This window comes from Protopterus annectens, chromosome 4.part0 (assembly GCF_019279795.1).
Source record: "Protopterus annectens isolate FY-2018-M chromosome 4.part0, PAN1.0, whole genome shotgun sequence".
Lineage (NCBI taxonomy): Eukaryota > Metazoa > Chordata > Ceratodontiformes > Protopteridae > Protopterus > Protopterus annectens.
The window spans coordinates 1,254,956,953-1,254,972,569 of record NC_056733.1 but is presented as its reverse complement, the minus strand read 5'-3'; the positions used below and the strand labels follow the sequence as shown (position 1 = coordinate 1,254,972,569).

At 40.4% G+C, this 15,617-nt stretch overlaps 1 protein-coding gene across 4 annotated transcripts in view; it reads left to right on the top strand.

Moving 5' to 3' along the window:
- NR3C1 (nuclear receptor subfamily 3 group C member 1) overlaps window positions 1–15,617 on the top strand; it is a 1,023,052-nt gene that overhangs the window by 698,284 nt on the left and 309,151 nt on the right. For all 4 annotated transcript variants that reach the window (XM_044069153.1, XM_044069152.1, XM_044069149.1 and 1 more), the window contains exon 5: window positions 2,894–3,175. In XM_044069153.1, the coding sequence (XP_043925088.1) occupies window positions 2,894–3,175 (282 nt within the window). The remainder of the gene's footprint in view (window positions 1–2,893; window positions 3,176–15,617) is intronic.

Below are 15,617 nucleotides of genomic sequence, written 5' to 3'. Positions count from 1 at the left end.
AGAGAACATTTTAAAGACAGTGAGAAGAGGACCTGAAGTGAAAGAACCTATTAATGTCAAAAAGCTCTGGAGAGGAAAAATGGACTGTCTGCAGAATAGCAGGAATCAAAAATGGAAACACAGAAAACAAAAGCTTGAGCATTGGTCTAAAACTTAAACGTGTTTAGAGTTGCATGCATTAAAAGTTATGTCCGCTTTCAGAGACTGTGAAAGACTTTTAACCAAAAACACAATAAAAAAAATGAAACGAATGAATATATAGAACAACAGACCAGTGACCACCAAATCATTTATCGCTCTTGCTTCTGACGTCTCGGCCATAAGCCTTCAAGGAAGAACTGTGAAAGACTTTTGTCAGTTCTGATCACTTAAAGAAAATTCAGTATCCAGCAGCACAAACCAGCAAAGGATGTATAAATTGCAATCTTAAAGTAAACTTTCTGACAATTGGATATTTTGAAATTTCTTCCTTGGCTGTACACCACATGGCAATTTTTTTTTTCTGCACTCCATCTGACTTCACCACTGGGCCATATCTAGCCTTTAGAGGAGGTGAAATTGTTCAGAAAACACTCCTTTCTCTCCATTCATGTAGTTAGTCTTGACTACAGTGGATTCAGCATTTCTGTTAGGAATTTGTACTTTTTCTTTGGAGGTTTCACCTTTTTTCCATTCTGTCTTAAACCTATTAAGTGTCCCCGTCACAAATGTTCTAGTCATAGATGGACTTTTTTATGCCTTTATTGCTTGGGGCACAAGCACAATATTGAGGGTCCAGTGTCTTTTTGGACCCCACTGGCAGTGCACTCATTCATGTGGAGAAATTTCATGGTGCCCTTCCAGCCTAGAATAAAGTTCTCTTCATGTGCTTGTCGTAGCGTGGACATGTATCATGTAAGGAAAGGTAAAAATAATGAAAAGTAGGGCGCGAAAGAAAAGAAGAGTAAACACACCCCGCTGAAGCTACTTCCAGAACCAGAGTTCTCCCTGCATAAAATGTAGCACCACATTATCTAGGGGTGGGTGCTCCTAACAGTACTTAATATAAGTTGCTTTTTCCCCAAACCCCCTCCTGCTCAGGATGTCTCCATGGTCACAGAGGATTCCTCTCCTTGACTTACCAATCCACTTCAGTTAAGACGTTTCAGAAATCAGACTAGGGAGGAGCCTCCTTCGTTAGGTTACATGTGCCGTATTCATGATGACCTGCTTGTTCTGGTGGCCCTGCATCTTCAGAGAGCAGTCTGACGGGTGGGGTTCACATAGTTTCTGGTCTCTGTAATGAGGGGTACCACTATCAGGTTAGATACCTGCAGTGCAGGATTAGATATTCTTCCATATGCTAGCTTCCCAGGCACCAGACCCAGTGTTTGGTGTTTCTGGACCGGGCCATTGGACATTGGATTCCCAGGTACTGACCCTAGTAGATGGCTGTCCCTGCACTGCCGAACACATAGGACTTGGCCCCCGCTATTCAATATTTGGGTCACCAAAGAATGACTTTCAGAGGCCCCCCCCCCATTCCCGCAGTACCTAGGTGCTAGACAGTGGTAGCCCCTGCATTCATTTAGAACATAATCAAGAAATACTAATGACCTAAACTCGGATACAAGGCTAGGGAGTATGAGATGTTTTGTCCTCTGTGGGGGGGTATGTCTGGCTTTGCTTCATACATGAAGACTGTCAATAATTAATTTTGTGAGTTATATTTTATTTGTGCATTTTGACAAATGCACTCTCCTGATCGTCAAATAATGTATCGGTAAATGTATGCACTGTGCAGGTCCTGGACAGAACAGATGTGTAAATGCATATGTAAGGTCACCCTTTTGTGGAAGCCAAACACATTCTCTTGTTTTTGAGTTAATAAAGTATGTAAACCATTTAAGAAAGAATAGATTTGTAAGCTGGTGCTGATTTGTAAGCTGGTGCTGACCTGTACAGACAGCCTTCTATTTAGATACTCTGTGACATCTGTATATTTTTTCATGCGTTTGAAGCAGAGCATCTATATGCAGCTGTTCTTTTTTAACCTTTGTGTACTTAAGCCTCGGTTTATTCTTTTTCTGCACATATTAACAGTTTTTGCTGTGTGTTAGTTAATTGCCTTCCCTTTTGACTCACACCACCATCTGAAGAAGGGATACCTGTTGATATTGGCTACTGCTAAATTCAAAGAAACCAGTTTGATTCATTACTATATTCCTTCATTATTTTGTTATTCAATTTATCCAGTTAAGGGTTGCAGTGGAACTGGAGGCTGTCATAGTAAAAATGTCTTCTGGCATTTACCACAAAGAATTAAGGCTACAGACAGTCTTAGGTTTGATTCATTCAGTCTGTGTTTTGCTGCAGTGTAACTTGGAGCAGGTAACTTAAATGGAATATGGGCTTTATCCCCCACTGAAAATGTGTTCAGACGTGTAGCCTAGTGGTTTTACTTTAGTTCATGTGTCAGATGTATAATGTAATATGGGTTATGCTTACCGCTTCCAGGTATGCTGCTTAGGGTGCCAGTATGATCTGAATCAATGTGTGGGCCAAGATTCAGAATCTGTGCATGCCAACACTGCCTTAAATTGAGTATTTATATATAACTGCAAACTCTTTATTTAGAGCTACACTGTGTTATTACGTTTGTCACAAGTTCTGTATGATTTCATTCTACATGGTTCCACGTTAGAATGACATTGCTTTGCCTTGCTCATTACCGGTTTCTTTGCAGAACTGCAGTAGCTGTTGTGTGTGGTATATAATGCATGTTTTATAGGACTCATCTTCACAAGATGGTTACATCAATCCAGATTTCTTTCTAAAGTGGCATCAGGTGATTCACAGGATGTGCATTGTTAAACTAATTTTGCTTTTGCTTTCTCCCCATTTTCTATTTTAGCCCGAAAGTCAAAGAAGAAAATGAAAGGAATTCAGCAGCCCAACGAGCAATCGGTGGCAAAGCCAGCTTCTGAAAGCACAACGAACAAAGCTTTACTTCCTACGTCTCTGCCCCAGTTAACACCTACCATTATTAACTTACTAGAAGTCATCGAGCCTGATGTGATATATGCAGGATATGACAGTACTTCACCTGATTCGTCTTCACGTCTTATGTCGGCCATGAATACTCTTGGTGGACGGCAGGTGGTTGCAGCAGTCAAGTGGGCAAAGACTCTGCCAGGTATGTTCAGTTCCACAGTTATTTATTTGTAGTAACACTTTCTGATCTGTTTGTGACATATGTTTTGGTATTGGTATGGTATGTTTGATTTCCACTGATCACATTACTTGCAACTGTTGCAAATCAAGTGTATATGAAATAATGCCGACAACTATGTATGTTTCTAAGATTAGATTCATTGGATCATTTTTGTAACAAGTGGCTTAGCCCGAGTTGTTGTTTGGAGTTGTAGCATTTCTTGAAAAATGTTTATGATTGGGTAACTTTGAAACCTTTTGAAATATGTTAGTGTAATGTCTAATCTGTACAGAATTTACAGATGAGTGGTCTTCATGATCTAATATTACATTACATTTAAGTGTGCGAGACTTGCAATTCTTCTGAAATGTAATGCGTGTCTTCATGTGTACTTCTTACCTAATTTGTAGTACTTTTGTCACGCCAGCCACTTGGCCTTTAAATAAATTACTTTGCTTCTGCCAGGCAGTGCAGGTTTGAATGCTTGTGGACATGGATGAACAATGTTTCATGATATAATTGTCAGTCAGTAGTGTAATGAGGCCGTCTGTACCACTAATGTGCCACATTGCCGTCTGTACCACTAATGTGCCACATTACCGCCTGTACCACTAAGAGCCACAGTACTGTTTGGCTGCTTTTTCATTTGTCTTCTATTCAAGATAATCTGGTTGGGAGCTGCTTTGTCGTTTAACGCTGATGTTATCTTAGGGTTAGTCCTGTCTGTGACATCCTGTTGTGAGAGTCATGTAGGCATGGTTTGTATAATCAGACTTGAAGGAGTCAAGTTTTCCTCTTGTTAGCCACAAGGCCTAGTCTTGATTTTGAGACTCATGTGGCCTCTCACTGTTGCTTTATTTCCTAGCCACAGTTGTAGTTGTTCTTTGACATCTGATGGGATATGACTGAGCAGATGCAATAGTGTCTGTGTAGGCTGCTCTTAGTTTGACATGCCCTTTAAAAATGTCTCCAACAATGCAGTAGGCCTTTTGCTTAAACCATAATGTCCACATGTTGGTGAAGTAATGCTTACAGTTGCTAGTGAGCTGAATATCACCCACTGCTGTATGATATTACTACTCCTTTAAATCAACCTGAAAGGGGGATTCACAAGGGCTGTGGTGCTTATTTCCAAAACGGACAGGACATTGGTGTATTCCCCTCTGTGTAGCTTCCCCCAGGTGGTATTTCCTTTGAAGAGATTATTAGGCTGTGAATTCCTTTGTGGATAGCGTTATTGTACACATACATCAACTGTCCTCAGGACCATTATCTCTGCAATCTAGAAAACCTGGATTCTGGTCCTTCAGTTCTAAAGAATGCTGCTGGGCTGGCTTCTCTAAACCTCAGTGAGGTGAGAAGAGGCATGGCATCCTTTGTGATGATGCTAGACAGATTCCTATGCCATCTCCTCAGCCATGCCATCCTTTGTGAAGGTTCTAGACAAATGCTTGTGCTATATCCTCAGCTGTGTATAGATTTTATCACAGCATCTCTCTGCCTTACCAGTAGATTAGGAGTCATAAACTATAAACCGGATCAGAAACCGAAACAGGTTCAGAAAGTGGGTGTTCCTTGCTGGTACTTTGAGACTTAACACCTCAATTATTTATTTCTCCTCTCCCGATTCCACCTCTGTCTTTGGAGCAGGCTGTGAAGAGGTTTGTAAATATTACAAATTCTGGAGTCATAAAATTTCTGACCCAAGACCCTTATGATCATTTTCCTCAGTGGACTTCAGCATGGCCTACTGCAGTCTTTGTTGTGCTGATGCTGTAAATGGGGCAAATAGGGCTAGGTGTCATGGCTGTGCCTCTTCTCCTTTAAGAAAGAGGTGAAGCAGACCCTTCCGATTTGCACTTTTCCAGGAAGAATTCTTCTTTGGACAGTATTTTTAGGAATTCGTTGAAGACCTGAAAATGAGTTAGCATACGATAATCCTCTTGGAAGCCTCTGGCTCCCTCAACTTCTTATTTATCTGTTTGTCTGCCTGTCTTTATTTTCTTTAACTGGGTTTTCTCCACTGCAAGTGCAGCAGAACTTTCCACTAGACACATGGTTGCCTAAGCAATACATATGTGCATGGCAGTCTTGGTTCCAGTATGCTCACAGCACTGTTGGCAGACCCTGCACCCATCAAGGTCCATGCCTTCTTCCTGCCCATCTAAGTTTGACCTTGCATGGTAGATGCATAGTTGTACAACCAGCATGTTTATCATGCTTGCTAAAGTGATGCCAGCCATGGTACAGACATAATTATTACCTTCCCAAGGCAGTGCAGTCATTAGTGTGCTCATACATTTGTATATCCCCACCCTGTGTATTCTTCAGCAGACAGAAAGTAAATATCTTATCCCAAACCTACTTACAGCACAGTCCCTGCTAAGGAAAAAAATAAATGTTGTATTCAGGTGACACAAACTGAAGTATCAACTTGCATGCTTAACAACACAAGCAGAGATCTAGCAGAGGACGTAGCTCAAAACAAGACAAACCTCCAGATTAGGCAGTTGGACTGTGGTAAGGGGCATGATCAGTTTTATCATTGAGCCACCTCTTATCGCTCATCCAGTGGTCCACAAGAAATAGCACATTGAGAATGGCTGTATGGCTAGGGACTTGCCACTGCCATACATGGCTGCAGCCAGTGCTGTGTCCCATATCCCTGTATCAAATCACTCACTCCCCAGTTATCGGAAATACAAGCAATAAGGTTGACTCCTAGGAATTCAGGGGATCCTGTTGGTGCTGGGGTCATGACCATACTAAATGGGGGATTCAGGGGTTGTTCTGGTACAGCAGCTGAGAGAACAGGTAGAGGTGTAAGCAGGGCCAGGGGCATATGAAGGCATATAAATATCTTATGCCCCCCGCCCCCAATCAGTATACGCTTCAGCTACTGACACTGCAGTATGCAAATGTAATTTTTTCCCTCATATGGATAAGCCCCTGGCACACCAGTATATTCTCTTATCCCCCTACCCGCAAACTGCAGTCCACAATAATATAGTACAAGAACCCTCTGTGCATACATAGTATTTAGAATGTCTCACCCCCTTGCTGTTAAGTCGTTGATGCTCTCTCTGTTCACAGCGTAACCCCAAAACCTGCTTTTCAGTTTCTGGCATGGAGCATCAATGCTGTACCTTCTAATGAATCTTGCCATCCCACAGTTCCTGATAAAGTTCATAGGCAGACTAGTGTTAGTTTGCCCACTGCATTAATATGTCATGATAGTAATTAGTCACATTTTCTTTTTATCCACTAGTTGCAGTGTATTGTCTTTCTACTTTTTAGTCTGTTTCTGAGTCTTGTGTTGATGGCAAGATTCAGTCCCTTTGTGGCAGCTAAGGACCATATCTTATTATTGTTCTCAAACATAATTCATATTCTTTTTATTTACTTACTTGCTTGCTTGTTTGTCTTGCATTTTATCCATCTAAGCCCTTGAGAATGCTTAACACGGTTCTTTTTCCTTCACTTAAGTACTTTTATGTTAACCTGCGTTGCTGGCCTGACTTCTTTGAGACCGTTACCAGGGTTTTAGACGAGGGAAAGGAGGTCGACACAGCCTACCTAGACCTCGCAAAGGCTTTCGACACCATTCCCCATTCTGGTATTCTAGACAAGCTCACCAGCCTGAACATAAACCCCTACGTCACGAGATGGGTTGCCAGTTGGCTCACAGATAGAACCCACATGGTGAGAGTTGCAGGCTCTAGGTCCGACTCTAAACCGGTTACAACTGGCGTCCCCCAGGGCTCAGTCCTGGGACCCCTCATGTTCGATATATACTTCTCAGAGGTACAGGCAAGCACAGGAGGACTATGGCTGACCAAGTTCACAGACGACTGCAAACTGGGGGCCATAATTGACTCTCCGGCTGAAACAGACATCCTCCAGAAGTGTCTCACTGAGATGGATACCTGGTGTCAAAATCATGGCCTCAAGCTAAATGCCAAAATGTGCATAGTCATCCCCTTTGGAAAAAACAAAGTGCCCACGAACTACCACGTACATGGTAGTCCCCTAAATACAGAAAATATAATAAGGGATCTGGAGACCAGAGTAGATAGTAATCTCACCTTTGATAATCATATTGCCAAGGTGGTTAGAAAATCTTTCTATGTGGCCCACCTAATAACAAAAGGCTTTGCATCTAGAACAAAAGAGGTTATTGTGCCTCTGTACTCATCACTCATCAGACCCATCGTAGAGTACAATGCCCCATTTGAGATGTTCCTTACAAGACACCTGCAACAGCTGGAAAGACCACAGAAGTACCTCACCAAGAGGATTACTGGCCTCAAACAGATGCCCTATGCAGCCCGACTGAAGAAACTCCAGCTGTACTCGGTTGCATACCGCTTACTCAGAGGTGATCTCTGCCTGAAATACAAGGCCATGTCCAACCCAGAATTGATGGATATGCTCCACCTAAAAAAAACAAATCCCCAAGAGCCACACGCTCTAGGGATCTAAACCTCACCACAACCATAAATAGGACGTGCTGGAGGGATAGATTCCTGTCCCAGAGACTCCCCCATGCTTTGGAACAGGATTCCAATCTACATTAGGCAGAACCCCTCACTAACGCTCTTCAAGAGAAACCTTGACGAGTGGATGGGAAACAGAAAATTTACCCCAGGGAACACTGCAGTGGCTCTGCTGGACAGAGGCACAGGGAACTAATGGCTCTGCTGGACAGAGGCACAGGGAACTAATCTAAGGGGGCAGCAAAAGCCAGCACATTCTAGCTAGGCTTATAGATGCCCTAGGGCAGATAGCGTAGTACTTACCTATGAACCTATACCAGTGTTATCAGCTTAGAGGTTGTTGAAATTCTGGTAATACTTTGTGTGCCATCCCATCTGTGTTAAATAGAGATGGTTGTTTCCATTTTCTTTTGTCCTTCTTATGAGACAAAATGTATAAGATGTTTGTTTTGTTTACAGTAGCAATGGACGCATCATTTGAGAACCAGACTTGTAACCAATGGCATGGAATGGCAGACTGCATTTTCTTTACATTTCAACATTTCATTATTTATTCTTGTGCTTTACTCTAAGGATCGTAACCAGATCCATGATCTACAGTACAGCATGCATCTGTGATTTTTTGTTTTTTATAAAAAAAAATTATGAAAGGCTTTGGGAGATTTGGATCTCTTTGCAGGATGTTAAAAGAGTTCTGATCCAATCTTGATGACCTCCATTTACTGGTATAAGCAGCCATCAGTTACAAAAAATCAAGTATTTTTAGTTTCTCCATATGTTAAGGGTTTCTAATTCAAAATGTTTTGTTTGTCTTTCGGCTTTTTCCCGGTAAGGGGTCGCCACAGCGGAACTCCGGTCCGCTAATGATTGGCAGTAGATTCTTTTACGAAATGTCGATGTGCCAGCTCGACACCCAACCTTCAACGAAGGCACGCCCATTTACGCACGCATGTCTTTCGAACACTACCCAACCGCAGGAAGTACATGCAGACTCCACACCGAAGGCACTCCCAAGCCAAGCCGAGAATCGAATGGGAGAACCTCTTGCTGTGAGGTAACGCTACCGCTGTACCACCGCGGAATACTCTAATTCAAAAAGTAATGTTGCATAATAAATATTTGCATTTTTGTACTTGTGCTAGAATGCAAATTTCTTTACTTTGAGTTATTTTAAATTCCATACAGACTTAACATACTGTGTACACTAATTTGTGAACAACAGTCTGTGACTCTTTAATTTTTGCAGCAGTGATGAAAAAGCCCTTTAGTGTATGTCTAAGCTTGGCTTTTGAAGGTGCGGTAAGGCACACCCTTTCTGTAAGCGTTTTTGCAACCTTTTTAATTTCCAATTAACTTGGCAATCTCTGTTGGCTGCATCTGCGTACATATTGCATTGTTTTATTACTTGCATATTGCATTATTTTATGATGGTTTGATTATTTTGTCTCATAATGAGCCTAGCTGTACAGACATGGAAATAGTTTGGTTGATTCATTGATTGACTGACAGACTGAATAATGTGACTCTTTCCTGAGACAATGGCTTATAGTCAAGTTCAGCTAGACATGAGTCATGTTTGATTAGCCCTGAGCTCCCCACCTATGACAAATAGAACAAAAGCAGTTTGGTCAGTGTATAAAGACAGCTCTGTGTGTGTGTGTGTCTTTCTCTCTCATTTTTTCTTTGAAACCTTTTGCACTTTTTGAGGAGAGGCTCAAAACACACTGCTGATTTCAAGATTATTATCGCAGTTCCTTTTTCCTAGGTGAGGAGACCTCAAATTACATTGTTTGCATCCAGAAAATTATTCTAGTTCCTTTTTCTAGAAGTCAGTAGATCTTTTTAAATACGCATCTGTTTCTTTTCTGTAGATGAACTTGGTGTTTTTACATGTGAAAATGCATATGTCTGTGTCTGCACGTACTGCCTTTTGCCAACAAAGTTGATTTTCAAATGCTTGTCATATCTCCTTTAAAGTTACAATAGTCAACACAGTTCAAAACAAAAAGAAAATCATTTTTAATCATATAATTACTGTAGTTTGTGTACAGTGCATCCTTGATGTCCTTTTTATTTTTTGCCTGTAAATGCTCATAAACTCTTTTAAAGGAGAATTGGATAATCTTTGGGAAATTGGATCACTTTGATGGCAGCTAAGGTTTTGTGGTAACGTAGCACCAGGTAATGACATGGTTAGTACTGAGCGTGTGCAGTGAAGATGAAGTATTCAAAGTTAAGAATGTGAATCTGATTTCTATTGGTTTTCACTTGATATGTGACTTTTAACCTCTAATAAAACTTCTTAATAAAGTTCTTAACCGCTCATTTCTGATTAAGCGTTTTCATTTGAAAGATAAAAGCTCTAAAGGGGATGTAGTACCGTAATACTCGTGGAGCAGCTTTGTTGGAATGTTTTTTACACTGTTGTACTAGTGTGGTGGTTTATTTTTAGACTGAGTTAAAGGCCAAATATTACTAATGTTTACCCTGCCAGTGGCTAATGACCAGTTGCTGAGGTTCTAATTGCCTAGTTACAATTGATCTAATTTATTCTGTATCACAGATCATATTGTACTCTCCTGTAGACAGTGGGCTCACTGTTTGTACAAGACTAATGTTAACTGTTTTGGAGAGTTTCTCCTTGTTGTTGTGCAACAATGTTCAGGGTTGTGGGTGTACAGAGGAGTTTGCTCCTGAAAAGAAAGTGCTAATTTCAGCCTGTGTGGGGGAATCGTTGAACTTACAATTGACTGCTTCCCTATTGGGGGAGGGGTCATGATATACATTATAAATACATGTTTGCCAGAATGTTCCTGTCTTGGGTATTACTGAATACCTTAAATTACTCTACTTTCTCTGCATGGTGATGCAATTCTTTCTTACCTGCATGCCACTTAGGTCAGCCTGCTCTGACAACCTAGATTTATGTTGTAAAGCTTTTCTCCTTGGGTCTGCCAAGCCTTTGGCTCAGTGGTATCAACATGGCAATCAAAATGAAATTTAAAAATATAATAATAAAAATGTACAAAATTTATAGGCCGTAAAAGGGTAATTCCAAATCCAGAAGAGTGCAGTAATTTTTGCAAAATGGATATTGCTTTTATGTATAATGAAATATAATTTTTCTTCAGTAAACAGATGTATACTGACTTCATCTGTATGGCTATACCAGCCTGAACATACACAGAAAATGCTGTGTTTACTCATGTTGCATTCCACCAGACATATACTTACAGTGATAAAATAGTTGTCATTCAGATGTATGCTCGGCTTGCTTTTTCCCAAGCCTAAACTCCCTTCCTTTATTTTTGATCATTCTGCCTAGATCTTGACATTTAATATCATATTTATGAAGTAAAATTCCCAGAGTATAACATGCCAGCATTTATAAATTACAAAACACTGCATTCCAGTCAGTGATCAAAGAATAGTTAATCTTATTCTGCAAATATTAATTAATTGTACTCAAAAACTCCAGTCTTTGTAGAACATAGCAAAGTTGTCAGTTTTCTTTTAGATGGAGATTTGACAGTGAACACTGACTGGCTTGGAATGCTTGAAAACACTCATGCATATGTTTATAATAATAAAAGTCTTTTGATGAACCAACCAAAGGAAAAATTACAAGATGCATTAAACTAAACAGCAGATTTTGTTCTTAAGATTACATAAAGGAAAAAATTTAAGCAATTGCCACCAGCAGTAAAAACTACTTCTATTTAAACTTAGTTGTTTTTTGTCTAAATTTAATAGCTTGCGTAAAGCTCTCTTCTTCAGAAAACGTATTTTTCCTTTGAATGCTTGACGTTTTTCTTCTCACAACTCATGTTCTGTACAAGTTCATTAGCTAACATTGTTTAGACTAGTGCAGTTTACAGAATGCAGTTCTTCAGCAGAAGTAATTTGTAGCCCCATGTCTTATTGCAAGAAGTAAAAGAACATTAGGGGAGCACTCCAAAGGTAGCGGTTCTAGACCAAGCAGTTTCCAGGCAGATGTCCATGTATTAGGTCGGATCAGAGTTTTACCCGTTTTTAAAGCATTAAAGGAACATTTCATTGTAGAGAGCACATTGTCAGTAATGCATTTTAATGCGTTACAGAGGATAATGAGAGATATTTACAAGCTTCCCACATGATTGATCAATGCACAGTCATTAGTAAAACTATTTCTGAGTACAAGCCAGTGGTGATAGCATAGAAGGATGATGTCCTCAGTATGATCTAGGTGTCCCAAGTTTAATTAGCAGCTTGGCATTTCATGATGCTGGCTGGAGACTGTGGACATGCCTATCCTAGAGTGAAGGTGGGGGAAAGACAATGACGTACGGCATTGGTACCCTTGGAGTAGATGGAGTAAGATGCGAAAATGTGGGTCTGAGGGTGGCATTAGGTTCACAAAGCCACAAGTGGAAGGAAAGCCTTCATAGTAAGTGTGCAGGATCATATACCTATGTGAGGAAGGCACAGTGAGCTTCGTACTGATGCAAGTCACTCATCCCCATGCCCAAGAAGTGGGGTTTAGACATAATGTATGTCTTCAAAGCTAGGATGCTTGTTTTAGAAATGTTTCCTAGTAATATTTCCGCCTCACATCTTGTAGCATCCTTTTTGCTCTTCTCTGAACAGTTTCATTTTTCTACTTTGCATAGATGGATCCCCAGATCTGCACTCATAATGCTCAAAAATTGGATCTCAATAAATTGTTTGTACAAATTATTTAATAACCTCTCAATTTCTGCTGATAATGATTCTCCCCATCTCCTCCAGGGTATTGTTTCCTCCAGTCCTTTTGATGTAGAGTTCATTACATTTCATAAGGCAAAGCATCTGAGGAGGGCGCCCTTCTGTCTCAAGTCTCAGCTTGCCTGGATCAGATTTACTTTGCAGGAAGGGACTAACCTCAGTCCTTAAACCGAAGGAAAATTAGCAGATGTTTTGGGCTTCACAAAACCAAAACCTTAATCATTTCACTCTGATGACTTTTGGCTATAGAAAGTAGCACTGCTCTATTTATTTAACAGTGTTGTTTGAATTTCAAATGTCATAGCATGTTAAGGGGGAATAGCAACCGTAAGTGTTTGTTGAGCTGTCAGCTTATTTCTCGGAAATATCATATCAGAGTCTTGTATTTATGTCTGAGTCAGAAAACCTGCACATTTACTTGTTTGGCTGCCAGGAATACAGACAAGAAAAGTGTTTGCCAGGCTGTATTGTGCTTGTGTGCGCCTGTGCTTGTGAGGGTGAGTGTTTTCATGTTGTGACTGTTTTCTTGCCATGTAGTAGCTTCTCTTAGTACAAAACGTGGACTCTCTTGGTAATGTGCACTATGTGTTTGTACTTTCTGTATACAAGCCGTTTTGCATTGCATTTTACAAACTTTCTTGATAGCTGTGTGAACAGTGTCTGTTTAAAACAAGATAGAGTATCCTAGAGTAGAGAGAGAAATACCAAAATATCTCTGTCCTCTGGGTTAAAAGGTGATGAAATTGCATAGTTTCAAGTCCATTCCTTGGCTCAGATATAATTTTGGTAACCCAGTGCAGTGTTTAGGAATGAGGATACTGCATCTTCTGACTGTGTGGAAAGGGCAGTAAATATACGCAGTCTGTGGAAAATAACATTTAAACCAAATTATGTGTCTAGGATTTGATTATGAGAAACTGGCTGATGTGAATGTGAAGATTAATTCTGCTTTTTGCATTCTTTTAATTAAGACTGACATAAAATTAAGGTTTAATCAGCCTTAGCTGTTGAATCTGTAGTAAGGTCATGAAGGACTTTCAGAAAAAGAAAAATATACTACAAATCAAGGGTGCCTGCAGGCAGCTGACCCCCTGGATCACAGACGGTTCCAGCAATGCTCACTGGCTGGACTGGAGATTAATTTTCTTTTAATTTAAAAGAAAATTGTTTTTTAAGGGCGTTTTTCTTTAAGAACCCCTTTTGCATCTGGTCGCACAGACACAGTAGATGAAAACAGGTCGCAAATTGTGTCTGTTCGACCGACTGTTTACATCTTCATCTTCCACACATGTATGGAATTTGAATTCCAAAAGACTTTGGAGCCGAATGGACAAGTTAGAGGTGTGTGTGTGTGTGTGTGTGTGTGTGTGTGTGTGTGTGTGTGTGTGTGTGTGTGTGTGTGTGTGTGTGTGTGTGTGCGCGTGTGTGCGTGTGCGTGTGTGTTTTAAGAAGTAGGTAGGTAGGTACGGAAGGGTGTGTGTGTGTGTGTGTGTGTGTGTGTGTGTGTATGCGGGTGTAAGAAGTAGCCAGGTAAAGGTAGGAGTGTGTGTGTGTGTGTGTGTGTGTGTGTGTATATATATATATATATATATATATATATATATATATATATGCTTGTGCACGTGTAAGAAGGAAGTGAGTGTATATGTGTGTGTGTGTGTGTGTGTGTGTGTGTGTGTATGTGTGCTGAACAGGCTTCTCAAAGGTTATTCTTGCCATACCTTTTCACACATCTGATGGGGGGGTGTATAGATTTGTGGTTCTCCTTTCTCCTTCTGTTCTAGTCATGCAGTCCTTGAATATTCTTCTCAGGAATTCTCTAGCCACATGAAACAAGTGACAATCCCTTTCTGCTGTACGTCTATGTAGATGATCTCATGTTAGTACCCCCCAGTCAGCAAGTGTTATTTGGTAGTGGATCCTCTCTCTTCTTGTATGAAAACTGTAGGTACAATTAATCAAACTTTAGATGGTCATATTGAAAGTCTCATACAAAATGGGCCGGATCTTTGGCTGTCTGTCAAGAAAAAGATTAATCCTGCTGAAAAATGTTTCAATTAACTAAACTATTACACTCTCTAGCCTCATCGGTGGTCCATGCACCCAAAATGGTACTAAATAATTGGAGATGATCCATGACAGAGAGACCCCAGGAAAACCAAGGGTTAGGACTGAAAAACTGTTGAGTAGCAGCACAGAGTTCAAAGCAAACTACCAATAAAGTTCCATATTTTTTTCTTTACATTTGATGTTTGTGTGCAAGTCTTCTGGTAACTGACTCACGTTGAAAACAGGAATGAAAGGAAAAATGTCCCATTTTAGTGACACAAAAATCCTGCTATGGCTTGAGTTACTCTGTCGCAGAATTACAGACTTGCTGAAGGGCTACCCCCCCCCCCCCTTTTTTTATTTTTGCAAAACATTTACAGCAGGCTACCTCAATGCCATTAAGTCAAAACGTTTGTTGTCCTTTCAGTTTTATTTTGGGGCATTGTCTTTTCAGTTTTATTTTGGGGCAAAAATGAAATCAGGATCGGAACACTGCACAAGTAGGTGAATTCATTTCTGTTCTTCTCGACTGCAGCTTACTGAAGAAACATGGCAGAACTGCTGTTCTTCTGGATGCCAATCATTCTTTTTTAAGACAAAGTGACTAGTACATGTTTGACAGTATCCATTCACTACCTAAAGAAAACTGGCATATGGCATTAAATTAGATTTTTTTGTGACCTCTGTAATGAGTAAGTGGGGTTAAACAGCTCAGAGTAAGATGATAGAAGTCTTGAATTTTTGTCTCTGTTAGGGATATCACCTTGCCATTTCAAAAAAAAGTTTTGGCAAAGAGTACAGGAATATGGTAATGCTGACCTTCCTAAAGGTAGAGTCGTTACGTTGCCAGATTTTACTCTGACACCTACCTCAGTAGTGTTCTGTTGACTCCCATGATGCACCATATACTGCAGTTGTATGACCTCTAACAGTCCTCAGGAATGTCCATCCACCAGTGGGACTAGTGCTGCTGCTTTGATTTGGTGACTCACCTTATATTTAAGCTTTGTACCTGCAAATAGACTTATTTGAAAAAAAATGCAGGAAAGCATGTTAAAATCTTGGGAGGGATATACTTGCTGACATCTGCAAAACTGCTTGGGTACCATTACACAGTTCTACTCTTATTTGACAGG